The following is a 16,408-nucleotide window of genomic DNA, read 5'->3' as shown; positions in this document are numbered from 1 at the left end:
AAGGCAAGGCATTAAACTGGCATCATCACGTGCAATTTCAATTCAATGTATTTGCAGGTTGATACGGATTCCACAGAGGATACCCGATTGATTGAACTTGATGAGTCGCAGAAGAGTGAACACACAGTGTTTATCATGCCGCCTGAGCCTCCCCCTGATGATGGACAGGATAGGCTACCTAAATACAGGTAAGGCAGCCTGGATACATTTTTGTCTTCATCCTATTTATAAAGATTTTTCCGGCACACTTCAACCTTTTATATTAGCCTTCCTGCTTTAAAAATTACATTGCTACCTTGGTCTTGGTCTGTTCCGAATTCTGATAATGTTGCATTGATGGTCGTTGGCATTTCTTGCTTTTTTTCTACCCAGTTTCATTAACAATGTGCTACGGCATGGATATTCCCAATGTCTGGAAGTTATTTTGTCTTGTGAAAGAAAGGTATCTTGGTAGTACAGTATTGCATAGCCTAGCATTCTAAATATAAGCTTAAAAATTGTCTTGTATTAATAATAATAATGATGATAAATTATTATCTGTACCCCACCCATCTGGCTGGGCTTCCCCAGCCACTCTGGGCGGCTTCCAACAAAGATTAAAAATACATCAAAATGTCACACATTAAAAACTTCCCTGAACAGGGCTGCCTTGAGATGTCTTCTAAATGTCAGGTAGTTGTTTATCTCTTTGACATCTGATGGGAGGGCGTTCCACAGGACAGGTGCCACCATCAAGAAGGCCCTCTGCCTGGTTCCCTGTCACTTCACTTCTTGTGGTGAGGGAACCACCAGAAGGCCTTCGGTGCTGGACCTCAGTGTCCATGCTGGACGATGGGGATGGAGATGCTCCTTCAGGTTTACTGGGCCGAGGACATTTAGGGCTTTAAAGGTCAACACCAACACTTTGAATTGTGCTTGGAAATGTACTGGGAGCCAATGTAGGTCTTTCAAGACTGGTGTTATGTGGTCTCGGCGGCCGCTCCCAGTCCCCAGTCTAGCTGCTGCATTCTGGATTAGTTGCAGTTTCTGGGTCACCTTCAAAGGTAGCCCCACAGAGAGCGCATTGCAGTAGTCCAAGCAGGTAGCACCTTAGAGTAGAGTACTACACCTAAGGTGCAGTAGCACCTTAGAGACTAACTAAGTTTGTTCTGGGTATTTTAACACTGATCAGATGTTTGAGCATCTTAGAGAAAGTGTGGCATAGCTTCTTTGCATATTCAGTAGGATAGATGGATTGTAGAGGGTTCTTAATTCTAAGACCCTTAGGTATAATGTCCAGGTTCTTACATTTAGTCAGAAAGTTGATATCGGTCTGTACCTGTGCAAGTTTCTTTGTGAGGTTGATGGACTTCCATTTCATGCAGCTCAATGGTGCTCAAGTTGGTCTCTAAGGTACTACTGGACAATTTTTTAATTTTTAAATTTATTTCGACTGCGTCAGACCAACACGGCTACCTACCTGTATCTAAATATAAGCTATTATTCAAAACATTATGGTTTCGATACAAAGAACTATGCAACTCATTCTGTATGCATGAGAGAAGCTAGGAGCAGCTCTTCTCAAAAAGATTATCTTAGCCTGTTCTTGGCCACCCCCAGCTGCTTGCCAAAGCTCTTTTGAAAACTGGAAGGAGAATTCAAAAGCAGCTTGCGATACAAGAAGAGGGTAAAATGAAATTCCACCGGGAATATCCCAAGTCTTTGGGCATTCCCCTGTTCCTGTTGAGAGCCTTCATCCCAACATCATCCAGATGCCTTCTAAAGGGGAATCCAAAATGGTTACAAATCATACAGAGAACTGGTCTGGTTGTCGTATCAATTTAATGTTTTGTGGTGAGATCTCACAGGGGTCCAAGTGAGACTGAGAACGGCTGTAGCTCAGTGGTAGCACACATGCAAATTCAGTAGATTCAGTCCCTAGCATTTTCCGGTTGAGAGTCTCAGGTACCAGGACTGAAAATGAAGTGTTGGAGAGTCACTCAATGTTAGGGTGGACAATATTGGCTTGACTCTGTGCGTGTTACGAGTGTCTGCGTGCGTACATGTACACGTGTACAAAACAGATTCTTGCCATTTCTACTACAGTGGTACCTCGCGTTACATACGCTTCAGGTTACAGACTCCGCTAACCCAGAAATAGTACCTCGGGTTAAGAACTTTGCTTCAGGAAGAGAACAGAAATCGTGTGGCGGCGGTGGGAGGCCCCATTAGCTAAAGTGGTGCCTCAGGTTAAGAACAGTTTCAGGTTAAGAACGGACCTCTGGAATGAATTAAGTTCTTAACCTGAGGTACCACTGTAATTAAAATGCTAATGACATATTTGATCTTATTGGTAGAGTCCCCGCCTGCCCCAAAGCAGTTTTACTAATATTTTCAAGTATAATTTTATACCTTGCATTTAACGTTCAGCTGCATTCATCCCTCTGTATTTCTAGGAGTGGTACCTCAGATTACAAATGCTTCGGGTTATAAACGCTTCGGGTTACAAACTCCGCTAACCTGGAGTAGTACCTTCGGGTTACAAACTTTGCCCCAGGATGAGAACGGAAATCGCGTGCCGGCAGCAGCAGTGGGAGGCCCCATTAGCGAAATCACGCCTCAGGTTAAGAACGGTTTCGGGTTAAGAATGGATCTCCGGAACGAATTAAGTTTGTAACCCGAGGTACCACTGTATGGCTAAAATCCACCGTGCACAATTCTTGGTTGGAAGTTGTTGAAGTGGTGTCTTATGCTAAATATATTGTGCTTCAACAAACAAACAGGCTTGGCTCACACCTTTTGAACTTGTCTCTTTCAGCTATAAAACCTTCCCCAGGCTAGACTTGAAGCTTTTTGACAGACCACAAGAGCTCAAGCTTTCCTTCAGCAGGCACTCAACCGGAGGAAACATTTCCAATAGTCCAGCACTTATGGCAAAGAGGACAAAGCAGGTCAGGTTTTTATTTAAAAGCAATGTATTAGATTATATAAGAGGAAGCATATATTTTATGTAAGCAACTGAGAGATGTTTTTAAAAAAATAATTGATATATAAGTCTTGTGAAATAAAATAAATATGTAACTCTGAGAATAGCTGAATGTTCAGCTCTGAATATTTGAAGCAGAGCTAAAACCCTGGGAAAAGCCATACTTTCAGAACTGCTTTCTGTCTTTCACACTGCATGTTGTTAAAGGATTGTGAGATGTGACGTTCTGACTGATCACTGTGATTTTCCCCCCTTTTGTTTTGCTTTACTTTTCTGTAGGAGATAAAAGCAGCTCATAAGCTTGCCAAGAAATACTACGCAAATGCTTCCCAGTGGGCCAAGTGTCTCTTCAGCCATTGCTACAGCTTATGGTTCATTTGTCTCCCAGCTTATGTTAGGGTTTCCCACCCCAAAGTCAGAGCCCTGCAGCAGGCATATGACGTTCTTATTAAAATGAGGAAAACTGATGTGGAACCACTAGATGAAGTAAGTTAAACAAAAACATATACCACATAAAGAGATCCAAATGCATTTTTAATCTTTGCTTGATATTTGTATTGTAGAACTGTTTTGTTTTTGTTTTTTTACCAGAAATTTCAAGCTTCCTTAGTTTTGGATTAAATGAACTTCAGATATTTCCTTTTTTTCCTCTGAATACAGAAATCAGATATGGTCTAAATAAGCAAGCCAGAAATCCATTTAGTGACTTGAAATCTTGCTATCTTACTCTGCCAGTGTAACTGCTCAGAGGAAGAAAATGTGGTGAATTCTGTCAGTTATTAGCAGCACTTCAGATCTTTTTAATCACAGCAATGGCCTTAACATCCATTATTCTTGGGTGGTGCTGTTTCTGAGTTAGACTTGGAAGAACAGAACTGTGATGTGTTCCCTGTATACAACCCCTTCCTCTCTAAATGTGGGAAAGTAGTTTCGGCAAACTCTAGTTGTCTTCCCTCTGAGAATAACATTTGCCTCGCTCCACGGTCAAGCACACATACTCAGGAATATGTCTTTCTTTCACCGGACCCTCCTGTAATTTTGTAAAAAGTCCAATTGCTCAAAACTTTCTTCTTACGATTTACCTATAAAAATATAAATTAATGGTTAGATGAGAAAGTGAAGTTTCCCCGGGGAGAAAAGCATGAAAAAAAGATGGCAGTGAGGCAGAAACGGGAAATTATTTTGGACAGGTCAGCTTAAACCATCTGCAAACTTTAAAAGCTTATTCTGAAACTATTTGTCTCCTCTTCCACTTGGACTGTAATTGGGAATGTAATAATCTTGGCTCTAACATATCGTCACACTCGCTTCCTTTAGTGAGTTCAGGGAAGTTTTTAATGTGTGACATTTTAATGTATTTTTAATCTTTGTTGGAAGCCGCCCAGAGTGGCTGGGGAAACTCAGCCAGATGGGCGGGGTACAAATAAATTATTATTATTATTATTATTATTATTATTATTATTATTATTATTTAGTGAGTTTCCTCCTCTAAACCTTGCCTCAACCAAATTTAGATAGGGAAAAATAAAGAACATATTTCCATGCAGATGCAGGTGACACCCTTAGGTGTCAAGCTTGGAATTACAGTGGTGCCTCGCAAGACGAAAAGAGTCCGTTCCGGGAGTCTCTTCGTCTTGCGGTTTTTTTCGTCTTGCGAAGCAAGCCTATTAGCAGTAGCGGATCAGCTGATAAGCGGCTTAGTGGCTTAACGGATCAGCTGTTAAGCGGCTTAGCGGATCAGCTGATAAGCGGCTTAGTGGCTTAAAGGATCAGCTGTTAAGCGGCTTAGCGGATCAGCTGATAAGCGGCTTAGGGATCAGCTGATAAGCGGCTTAGCGGCTTGGGAAAAAGGGGGGGGGGAGGAAAAAAACCCCGCAGGAACTCGCAAGACATTTTCGTCTTGCGAAGCAAGCCCATAGGAAATTCGTTTTGCGAAGCACCTCCAAAACGGAAAACCCTTTCGTCTAGCGGGTTTTCCGTCTTGCGAGGCATTCATCTTGCGGGGCACCACTGTAGTGAGAAAAGTATAATATTGAATTAGCGCCACCAGAATAATCTTCTGAAACTTGGCATAAGGAACTGAAAATCCACCTAGCTGTCACATCAGGTTTGGGACAGGAATAAGGAAGAATGTGGTCTTTGTTTGGGGTGGCATCTATGGGTGGTGAGGGGAATTTCGGGCCCAACCCCTCATTATTAGCTTGGCTTATTATTGGTATTATCATTCCCCCCCCCACCTCCTCCCTGCCTTTTCTTTCCTCACTCTGAGAAAGGGCTAAGGGGATCCTTCTTCAGAGTGAGAACTATATATATGAGAGGGCCTGTGCCCTACCAGCTTGGAGATCTGTTTTAAACTTAAACTTCATTTTTGAAAGTTTCTTTTTAAAACTATAAACATTCCTTCTGGCTCCGCTGCTGTCAACCAACCCTCTCCAGTGGGACCTTGGTTGTTGAACGGCTTGGCTCCCGAATGCCGCAAACCTGGAAGCAAGTGTTCTGGTTTGCAAACTTTTTTTTGGAAGCCGAATGTCTGACGTGGCTTCTGCTGCTTCTGGTTGAGTGCAGGGGGGGGAAAGGAGATTTGGGGAGGGAGAGCGAGAGGAAGGAAGGAAGGGAGGGAGGGAGGGAGGGAGGGAGGAAGAGAGAAAAATAGGTGAAGGGATTAATTGAAATTATTAAAGATTGGTATAGGATTTAAGAGATTTAAATTTTTATAAATATTCTATAAGGAAAGCCAAAAGCAGCAAGAAATATCAAGTAAAAGTATCGGAGAGGAGATCAGTGTAAATGAAAACATGAGGCTTGTGGTTTTGTTACATATGATTTTATTTTTGAGTTGTCTGCTTATTTTGGAGTTGTTTGCTGTAAAGAATGTATACTTTGTGAATAAAATAATAAAGGATTAAAATAAAAGAAAAAAGAAAGAGAGAAAAATAAAATTCAGAAAGTAAAGGACTTGCAATTCTTCGTCTGTCTGCTCTATATAAACAATATTCACTTCATCCACTCCAATATAACACCGAACAAAGCCACTTTCTATGAACAAATGTGATCTTCAACCCTGAAATCCAAATGTCATTATTTCATTTTCTTTTTCATGCAGAAAGTCATAGAGGAAGCCTTTTTATTGTTTGCAGGTAGTCACATCTGGCGCCGAAGTTCCTTCTAACAATATGAACTTTTCCATCTTTTACCAGGTGTGCTATAGGGTTGTGATGCTGCTCTGTGGACTTTGGGGCCATCCTGTTCTGGCTGTGAGGGCCCTCTTTGAAATGAAAATTGCTGGCATAGCACCCAATGCCATCACATATGGGTACTACAACAAGGTAAGCAAGCAATGGGGTGAGCGGTTGGGGGAGACCACCATCAAGGAAGCCCTTACACACCGTGTAGATTCCTCTTATTCTGGGTGATGACCTTGAGGAACCTTCCTGTTTAGGCCTGTTGTTGTTGTTTAGTCGTTTAGTCGTGTCCGACTCTTCGTGACCCCATGGACCAGAGCACGCCAGGCACTCCTGTCTTCCACTGCCTCCCGCAGTTTGGTCAAACTCATGCTGGTAGCTTCGAGAACACTGTCCAACCATCTCACCCTCTGTCGTCCCCTTCTCATTCTGCCCTCCCATCTTTCCCAACATCAGGGTCTTTTCCAGGGAGTCTTCTCTTCTCATGAGGTGGCCAAAGTACTGGAGCCTCAGCTTCAGGATCTGTCCTTCCAGTGAGCACTCAGGGCTGATTTCCTTAAGAATGGATAGGCTTGATCTTCTTGCAGTCCATGGGACTCTCAAGAGTCTTCTCCAGCACCATAATTCAAAAGTATCAATTCTTCGGCGATCAGCCTTCTTTATGGTCCAGCTTTCACTTTATTTAGGGCCAATTCTGAAAGAATGGTACGTGCTCATCGTATTTTGAAAGGAATCCCTTGAGCCACCTATCTGTTGTAACTGGTAATGGATCTCACTTCTTCATCAGTCGAATCTGTTGGATATTTTTCAGGGCATTGTTCCATAAATGTTAAAATTCCAGCAGCTCTCAGGTTTAGTTGTTAGTGATTGTTTCAAAGGGGGGAACCCCAGAGCACAGCTTTGGTGCAATATAGCATTGTATAGGAGGGTGGGAATACTTAATGCATTGAGTTTTGGGCTGTGTGCGAGGTCGTTAAGGAAGCGAGGTTGTTAAGAAATAGGTTAAAAAGAGAGGGAGCAAGTACACAGCCCTGCTTTACTCCTCGGTTTATGATGACAGGATCTGTCATTTCATTCCCTGGTGTTGTTCTTATACGGCAGGTGTTCTTTGTATAAAGCTTTTTGTTCAAGTAAAGTAATCTGGGTTCTAGGCCCATTGTCTCCAATTTGGTCCATAACAGCCCCCTGTCAACAGTGTCAGAAACAGCCTTAATATCTAGGAAGGCCACATAGAGATGTTCTGCCACTGGGGAAGTGGTAATTCTGTATTGATTTGTTTTGGATGTTTGTATGTGTTGCCACATATGGGACGCGGGTGGTGCTGTGGGTTAAACCACAGAGAAGGTCGGCGGTTCGAATCCCCACGGCGGGGTGAGCTCCCGTTGCTTGGGCCCTTCTCCTGCCAACCTTGCAGTTCAAAAGCACGTCAAAGTGCAAGTAGATAAATAGGTACCGCTCTGGCGGGAAGGTAAACGGCGTTTCTGAGTGCTGCTCTGGTTTGCCAGAAGTGGCTTAGTCATGCTGGCCACATGACCTGGAAGCTGTACGCCGGCTCCCTCAGCCAGTAAAGTGAGATGAGCGCCGCAACCCCAGAGTCGGCCACGACTGGACCTAATGGTCAGGGGTCCCTTTACCTTTACCTTTATGTGATGCAAATAAAAGGTTTGATGATGAATATAGCATTGTCCCTGAGATTGCAGTAGATAAATGTGAGTTATTTGAGTTTGTTAGAGCATTTTGACCATGGGAAACATTTGCTTAATCATCTCACTTTTCCAGGCAGTTTTGGAGAGCCCGTGGCCTAGCAGCAATCGCAGTGGTATATTTCTCTGGACGAAGTTGCGAAATGTGGTGCACAGCATGGCACAATTTAGGCAATGTCTCAGAAAGTCAACACAGTGTTCGCAGGCTATTTCAATACCAGGTAATCCTACAGACCAGCTTCTGCAGAATCTGGGCATAAAGAGCTCTCTCGTTGGCTTTAAGGTAGCATCAGGGGATTTCATCAAAGATCCATGTAACATAATTTGAGAAGCATCAAGCTGTATCTTCTTGGAAAGAGTGGGAAAAAGTCACCTTTCCCCACCCATTGTGAGACTACCCACAGGTATTCAGATTCTGGACAATGGTTTGTCAAGAAACAAGTTGGGAAGTTTTTGCTTCTGTTTCTGATTAACGACAGCTTTCCATGTCCTCTGATCCTGGGCAATTTGTGGTTAATTTCAATTCTGGTTGGTAGAGCAAGACCATTTCAGCTTGTTTTCATTAACCACAAATAAGATGATCCACAGTTTATGATGTGATGGCATTGCTAGAGATTTTGATTCTCGTTTTTTTAAAATTTACATATGCTTTATACGTATATAATTTTGTTTTTTCTTATTTTTGTGAAATCGCTCAAGGGCGTTTTATGGGCGAGCGATTCATAAAAGTACTGTGGGACCTCGGTTTTCGAACGTAATCCATTCCGGAAGACCGTTCGACTTCTGAAAAGCTCAAAAACCGAAAGCGGAAGCCTCAATTCAATAGGGGAACTCTAAACAGAACCCACGTAGCACGTTCGGCTTCTGAAAATCGTTGGAAAACCAAAGCAGTTACTTCCGAGTTTTCAGCGTTCGGGTTCCGAAACGTTTGTCAACAGAGACGTTTGAGAACTGAGGTTCCACTGTAATTAAATGCGTGCTAAAAGAAAGCGATAGGGACGCGGGTGGCGCTGTGGGTTAAACCACAGAGCCTAGGACTTGCTGATCAGAAGGTCGGTGGTTCGCATCCCCACGACGGGGTGAGCTCCCGTTGCTCAGTCCCTGCTCATGCCAACCTAGCAGTTTGAAAGCACGTCAAAGTGCAAGTAGATAAATAGGTACCACTCCGGCGGGAAGGTAAACGGCGTTTCCATGCGCTGTTCTGGTTCGCCAGAAGCGGCTTAGTCATGCTGGCCACATGACCTGGAAGCTGTACGCTGGTTCCCTCGGCCAATAAAGCGAGATGAGTGCCGCAACCCCAGAGTCGGTCACGACTGGACCTAATGGTCAGGGGTCCCTTTACGCTTTACCTAAAAGAAAGCGAATACGAAGCTGAAACGTAAGCTTCCGATCTCTTTGCTGGTGCACTGGAGGGATGGAGGAGGAGAGAGTTATTCTTGATGGTCCAGCGCAGGCTTCCTCAACCTCAGCCCTCCAGATGTTTTGAGACTACAATTCCCATCATCCCTGATCACTGGTCCTGCTAGCTAGGGATCATGGGAGTTGTAGGCCAAAAACATCTGGAGGGCCGAAGTTGGCGAATCCTGATCTAGCGCATTCTCTGAATGCAGCCAGCCGCTGTGTCTTTTCTTTTTTAAAATATTCATGTCTTTTGTATCTAATTCACTGTTCTTCCTGTCTTCAGCTCCTCAGATGCACACGGGTGGAAGTGATGGGGACACGGTGAGCCATGATAGTGTGACTAGTTCTAATGATGCTAACAGTGGGGAGCACACCTTCTTCGTCAGAGACTTAGTCAGGCTTGATTCCATTGCTAATCACTCTAGCACAGGTACTAGATACGTTGGGTTTCACTAACTGCACACCCTCCTCCTGGTACAGTGGTTCCCAATTGGTGGACCCCAGAGGGTTCCGTGCGACCCAACCGGGGGGGGGGGGAGGTCTGCGGCACCATCCACATAACAAAAACTACCACAGAGGTATCAACATTTTCAAAAGCGGGGGTCCTACTTTTGGCTTTTGAAAAACAGGGGGTCTGCAGTCCTTAGCTCATTGGGAACCACTGTCCTAATACATTGCTGACTTGAATTTCCTTCGCGTCGTTCTCTCTGTTTGCAAGAAATTGTGTACCGTGACATTTTGAGAGTTGAACAGCCGAATCCATCAGGACACAGTTCACGGGGTGATCATAGGGAAACGAATGGCATGTGTCAATCACAGGCTGAGTGCATGTTTCTACATGGGTTCAGACATAGAAGTATCTCACTGGCGTTATTCCGCATCTCATGATGTGGGTCCTAAAGGAGGAATAACTGGGGACAATATTAATGGGAAAGAGTGGGGGGGGGACATAACACAGTGCTGTTGATTAATAATAAGGAAATGTAGCTTTGTGTCAGCTTGGAACTTGGAATTTGGCCACCCTAGAGCAATTTGGTCTTTAGAAGCCAGTGGATAAGGCAAATTCTTGTACATACACGTAATCTGTTGATAAGAATAGAGCATGCTGTTCAAATTACAAATTGGCAAACAACCCGTTGGCAGGAAAAGCATTGTGTTATATGTATATAAAAATGTACGGTATATTTGAACTTGGCTTACGTTTCGGGGAGGGAAAAGGGGAAATTGCTAAGAAGCAGCTGCGTACTCAATGTGGAATATAGTGTTTCAGCCAAAGCAGCAATAACTTGCATCAGGTAGAAACATTATAGATTGTAACCAACATTTGGTGGCCAGATACGAATGTGCATTTAGGGTTTTCTTTGGTTTTTGCTTAGCTCTGTGTAGTGTATTTTTTATGATTACTCCTTAAATGTTTTCTTCCCCCTCTCACTCAGCCTTTCAAATTATAGATGTTATGCATTTTAAATAAAGGCAAAAACTGAAGGCATTGCCACACACAGATCTTCCTCATAGCCTGTCCATGTTTTTCCTCTTCTCTCACTTTCTGGACTAAACTTTCTGACATCTTTCCTTTTTAAAGCATTTTGAGTCTCTCTTTCCTGTGTAGATGGCTTGGCTGTTTTTGCCTTGTAGACGACTAAACATTCCTTCTCTCTGATCTCTCTTGCTCTGCTTCTTGCTCTGTGCTGTCCTTTGGTGCCGCATTTGTCCTCGGTGTGGGTGCAGACTTGCATGGCGCGAAGCCTTGGAGGCAAATGTGCACTAATTCTGCCCTTGAATGTTAACCACTCCAGGTAAATTTTCCCATTTATTAATGGGGTTCTTTTGTCACTTGATGCGCAAGGAGTAGTTAGAGGGGTTTTTCCCCTTAACCTGATATTGTAAATAATGACCAGTTGGTGTGGCACACTTACTTGTAAGAACGAAGTTAGGCACTTTCCATTAATCGGTTAATCGGAGCTTGGGCACAATGCCAGAAAGCTCCCCTGGCAATAAGCAAAAACCCGTTTGCCGTTAAGCAAGCTATCCTATAAGGAGATGTGCTGCAGAACTTCTGTTTGGTACTTGGCACAAATTCATGTTGCATGCTTTTCTGCTTCTGACCATCTTTGTGCACCTAATGGACTTAACGAGGGGGCTATAGCAGAGAGATACTGGGTTTTCTTAGGCTCTGTGACCGTTGGGCAGCTGCTGGGGTTGGCAGCCGCTGAGATCCCTCATTCTGCTGACCCTCAAAGGAAGATCAACAGCACGAATGAGAAGCTGGGGGTTTCTGTGCTGCGAGAGGCCTAGACCCCAAGGCACAGCAGAGGTCTGACTGGTTAATGCAGTAGGATTGTGGCCCTGTATACAGTGGTACTTCGGGTTAAGTACTTAATTCGTTCCAGAGGTCCATACTTAACCTGAAACTGTTCTTAACCTGAAACTGTTCTTAAACTGAAGCTAATGGGGCCTCCTGCTGCTGCCGTGCCGCTGGAGCACAATTTCTGTTCTCATCCTGAAGCAAAGTTCTTAACCTGAAGCAATATTTCTGGGTTAACGGAGTCTGTAACCTGAAGCGTATGTAACCCGAGGTACCACTGTATGTGTAATGGGCAAGTAGCTAACAGCAGTGGGTTAACTAGCTTCTGTCCCAGAGAAGAGCAGACTAATGCATTTTATTGTGGGGTATGTGGTTAGTGCTGTTTTTCTAGAAAAAGGTGCTGGAACTCACCATGAACGTCTCCCTTGTTCTCTTATAATGGACGTGGGTGGCGCTGTGGTCTAAACCATTGAGCCTCTTGGGCTTACCCATCGGAAGGTCGGCAGTTCAAATCTGCACGACGGGGTGACCTCCCGTTGCTCTGTCCCAGCTCCTGCCAACCTAGCAGTTCGAAAGCACAACAGTGCAAGTAGATAAATAGGTACCACTGTGGCGGGAAGGTAAACTGTGCTTCCATGCGCTCTGGTTTCCGTTACGGTGTCCCATTGCGCCAGAAGCAGTTTAGTCCTGCTGGCCGCGTGACCCGGAAAGCTGTTTGCAGACAAACGCCGGCTCCCTCAGCCTGAAAGCGAGATGAGCGCCGCACCCCATAGTTGTCCTTGAATGGACTTAACCATCCAGGGGTCTTTTTTACCTTATAAAGGTAAAGGTACCCCTGCCCGTACGGGCCAGTCGTGTCCGACTCTAGGGTTGTGCGCCCATCTCACTTAAGAGGCCGGGGGCCAGCGCTGTCCGAAGACACTTCCGGGTCACGTGGCCAGCGTGACGAAGCTGCATCTGGCGAGCCAGCGCAGCACACGGAAACGCCGTTTACCTTCCCGCTAGTAAGCGGTCCCTATTTATCTACTTGCACCCGGGGGTGCTTTTGAACTGCTAGGTTGGCAGGCGCTGGGACCGAGCAACGGGAGCGCACCCCGCCGCGGGGATTCGAACCGCCGACCTGACGATCGGCGAGTCCTAGGCACTGAGGTTTTACCCACAACGCCACCCACGTCCCTTATAATGACCCGTTAATGGTCCTTATTCCTCTGGGGAGAGTCAGCTTCAATAACGTCCTGCTGAAAATTCGCTCTGCAGATCAAACAAACCTTTTCATTCTGTCTCTGCTGCTGCTCTTTCCCCTTCACACTCCAAATATTATGTGAGGGTAATTTTTGTGTGCAAGGCACCAGGAGTCCCCCCCCCCTCCCAGTAATGTAAAACATCAAATGTGGGCTTGCTGATTGGGAAATAATTTGCTAGAAGGTCTGTTGCATTTTTCCTCCCTGCAGGTGCTCAGTCCGATCAGGGTTATGGTTCTAAAGATGAACTTGTAAAGGATGATGCAGACAGTCTTCATACAACAGATACGCTTGTAGAAAAAGCGCTTGTTGCCAAAGGCGATGACTTAATTGGAGGTATGGCGTTGACAATTTTATTCACTTTAGTGATGCTTTATTAAGTAAAGCAAACGGACCTTGTGTGTTTTTGATCTTTCTAGGGAAAGCACACATTCAGTATGTTTACAGCCTCCACCTGAATCTTTCAGAATAAAAAGGCTGGAGAAACAAACAATTAATAAAGCGCAGCTAGAGTTCGCTAGGCTGTGCTTTTTAATAGCAGTACAGTGGTACCTCGGGTTAAGTACTTAATTCGTTCCAGAGGTCCATTCTTAACCTGAAACTGTTCTTAACGTGAAGCACCACTTTAGCTAATGGGGCCTCCTGCTGCTGCCGCGCCACCGGAGCACGATTTCTGTTCTCATCTTGAAGCAAAGTTCTTAACCCGAGGTACTATTTCTGGGTTAGCGGAGTCTGTAACCTGAAGTGTATGTAACCTGAAGCGTATGTAACCCGAGGTACCACTGTACATAGCCAGGAGAAGTCCAGCTGATTTGAGCCTTCTCTTTCATTGTTGACGCTCTCTGTGCAATGTAGCTGTCGGAGACCCTTGTGCATCGAGAGCTGGGAATTTCAGGGCAGAAAGGAGCATAGGGGAAAGTGCTCACTCTTGCCACTGCTCACTCACCTGGAGGGGATGAGGAAACAGGTAGCAACAACAAGGAGAAGCAGCAGGGGCTGGGGCTGGGTGAGTTTGGCAGTGGGTCCGCTTGCTGGAATGTGGGCTGAGGTCGGTACCCAGGGCTGCTAGTCCTGACTAAGTGACTATCAACAATCTGTCTGCTATGTGAAATACTGAGGGTGAGGATGCTAAATTGTCCTAAATTGCGGAACACCCTCTCCAAAGAGGTCTTGCATCTCCTCCTCATCGCTGGCCTTTTTAGTCTGTAGCCAAAACATGGCTTTTCAGGGAAGTCTTTGAGCTGTTTTAGGGTACTGTCATCAATTTCATTTGCAGCCACTATTCCCTGTTTTTTTCTGCTTAAAATGTTACCTTTTGTGTGTGAGAGTGTATGGAATTAAAGTCTGTTTTGTTTGATTAAAGTTATGCACTGCTTGGTTGTAAAAAACAAAACACCTCAAAGTGCTTTAATTTTTTTGCTAAGTATAAATGCCGGGGAAAAATTGGCCTGGCCAATTTATAAAATCCATTTTATAAAATGGTAGAAATGATACTTCTTTGGTGCAATGCACTGGTTTTGAGCTTCTGTTTTACTGACAGAGCATTTAACTCTTAGCCCTCTCTCCCTTCCCTTTTGAAGAATTTTGTGTTGCCGGTGAGTCCGTTGAAAAGCCACATCATCATGCAGAACCACACAGTCTGGTTGAAGTATCTTTGCACCCGTCAAGCAGCATCGTCAAGATTCCCTCTTGTGTTTTTGATAGCACCGGCAGGAAGAGCAGCAGCGGTGAGTTAGTGAACACACTTTGGTTATTGTAGCTATAAAACGGATGGCCCATTAGGCAAGCCTGATCCTGCCCAAGAAAACGTCTTTGATGTGTCAGGTGCTGGAATGTGTATAGGAATAATAAAAACCAGCGCTTGTGAGTATATGCAGAATGCCTTTTCTCTCGGAGAGATGTTTCGCCGGACATCTGGGATTTCTTGCAGTGGGGGAGGGAGAGAAATAAATCTCTAGCAACTTTTGTACAGAATTAAGCCCTGCATTAAAAAAATACTAGTTTGGCAGATAGGTCCCTTCTGAACTTTCCAGTAGCCTTGCCCAGCGAGAGGTTTAGGACTGTAGCTGTTTTTATTTTGAAAGTGTCCAACTTTAATATGCTTCTTGGGAAAGCATGTTGAATGTAATGTGTAGTTTTGCCTGCCAGCTCATCAAATTATTTTGCTTTTATGTTTTTTGTGGTCCCTCTTTTGTATTCTCCTGTGCTTTTCATGCATTATGCATTCACCATTTTTGCATTTCCTGGATCGATGCATCATTTTATTCATGCTCATGTTCTTTGTATGTTTAAAGGAACGGGATCCAGTCCTCTTTTCATAGCTCAGGATACCGTTGAAGATTCCGTGTTTGACAGCAACACTTCTCCCAAGAGAACCAGCGAGAAAGGGAATAAAAAGCAAAAGCTTTTTTCAGAAAGGAGCTGCAGCTTCAGCTCCGAAAGCAGGGCAGGCATGTTGCGGAAGAAGAGCAGCCTGGATCTGAATACCAGCGACGTAGCCATCATGATGGGCGCGGATGCAAAGATTCTTACGGCGGCTCTGTCCGGGACCAAAACATCGCCGCTGCCCCATGTGAGCAAACCCCACAGCTTTGACACCGCAGGTGGCGGGCTGTTCTTCTCTGCCACAGACACAACTAGGACTCGTGCGAGCGAAAATATTTGGGAATCAGAGTCTAGGTCGTCCCCTGTTCTGGAGGAGCCCGAGGAAGGACAGGAACAGCTTGAAAATGGGCATGATGACCGCACGGCCAAAGCGGAGATCGCCAACCCCAAACCTCTTGAAACCGCGCAGCCCCAAACAGAGCAGGCGGAACCCAAAGACGCAGTGAACAAGAGAAGTAGTTTATATGGCGTGGCCAGGCCTGTTGAGCGAGAAGACGTTCAGGTGGGCCTGGACCCTTTGTCTTTGCTGGCAACCGAGACCGCAGAGCCCAAACCCGCCAAAGAGGAAGAAAAGTTGATGTCACCGGTCGTGGCTCGCAACCTGGCCGACGAGATCGAAAGCTACATGAACCTGAAAAGTCCCCTTGGCAGCAAATCTTCCAGCATGGAGCTCCACAGGCCGGACAGCGTCAGTCAAGAGGCAGCCTCCCCATCACTCCTAGGCCCTTCTCTCGAGAGGAGGTCGAGCTTGCCCTCCGATTCCGCTCCGCCAGCCCAGGTTCCGAATGCGAGCCGGAAGAGCCCCGCCGTCTCCAGGTCCAAAACGTTCACTGGGAGACCGAAACAACTGGCCCTTTCGCGTAGCCAAAAAGAACGGTCGACATCTTTGACGGGCTTGGGCAAAACTTCGCCGCAGGCGTCGTTGGGCGCGGTCGTCACAACTCTGTCTGGTCTGAAGCTAGACCACATATTATCGGGACCTAAAATGGACGTCCTGAAGTCTGGAATGAAACAAGCGGCTCATGTCGCCAGCAAAGTGTGGGGTGCTGTGTCCTCAGCATACAGCTATTCAGACGATGAGGTAAGTTTGAATTTGTTTATTTTATTTTTTATTTTTTTTAAAAAACATTTTTATTTGGTTTACAAATATAACAATCCAGATACATATCCATATATAGAGATCCTCTGAATCTCAAGACCCACCCCCATCCCCTTCATGGGTCCTG

The 16,408-nt window shown here is 45.1% G+C and overlaps 1 protein-coding gene across 1 annotated transcript in view; it reads left to right on the top strand.

Moving 5' to 3' along the window:
• The window catches only part of DENND4C (DENN domain containing 4C), an 85,023-nt gene that overhangs the window by 54,845 nt on the left and 13,770 nt on the right, over positions 1-16,408 (top strand). The window contains exons 15-23 of the mRNA XM_080987681.1: positions 58-188; positions 2,798-2,930; positions 3,245-3,451; positions 6,163-6,291; positions 7,927-8,071; positions 9,535-9,681; positions 13,008-13,133; positions 14,378-14,524; positions 15,092-16,263. Of these exons, the coding sequence (XP_080843807.1) occupies positions 58-188; positions 2,798-2,930; positions 3,245-3,451; positions 6,163-6,291; positions 7,927-8,071; positions 9,535-9,681; positions 13,008-13,133; positions 14,378-14,524; positions 15,092-16,263 (2,337 nt within the window). The remainder of the gene's footprint in view (positions 1-57; positions 189-2,797; positions 2,931-3,244; positions 3,452-6,162; positions 6,292-7,926; positions 8,072-9,534; positions 9,682-13,007; positions 13,134-14,377; positions 14,525-15,091; positions 16,264-16,408) is intronic.

Source organism: Podarcis pityusensis (assembly GCF_964106645.2).
Source record: "Podarcis pityusensis genome assembly, chromosome: 17".
Taxonomy (NCBI): Eukaryota; Metazoa; Chordata; class Lepidosauria; order Squamata; family Lacertidae; genus Podarcis; species Podarcis pityusensis.
Note: the sequence above shows the minus strand (reverse complement) of the source record. Positions and strands in the feature narration are given on the sequence as shown.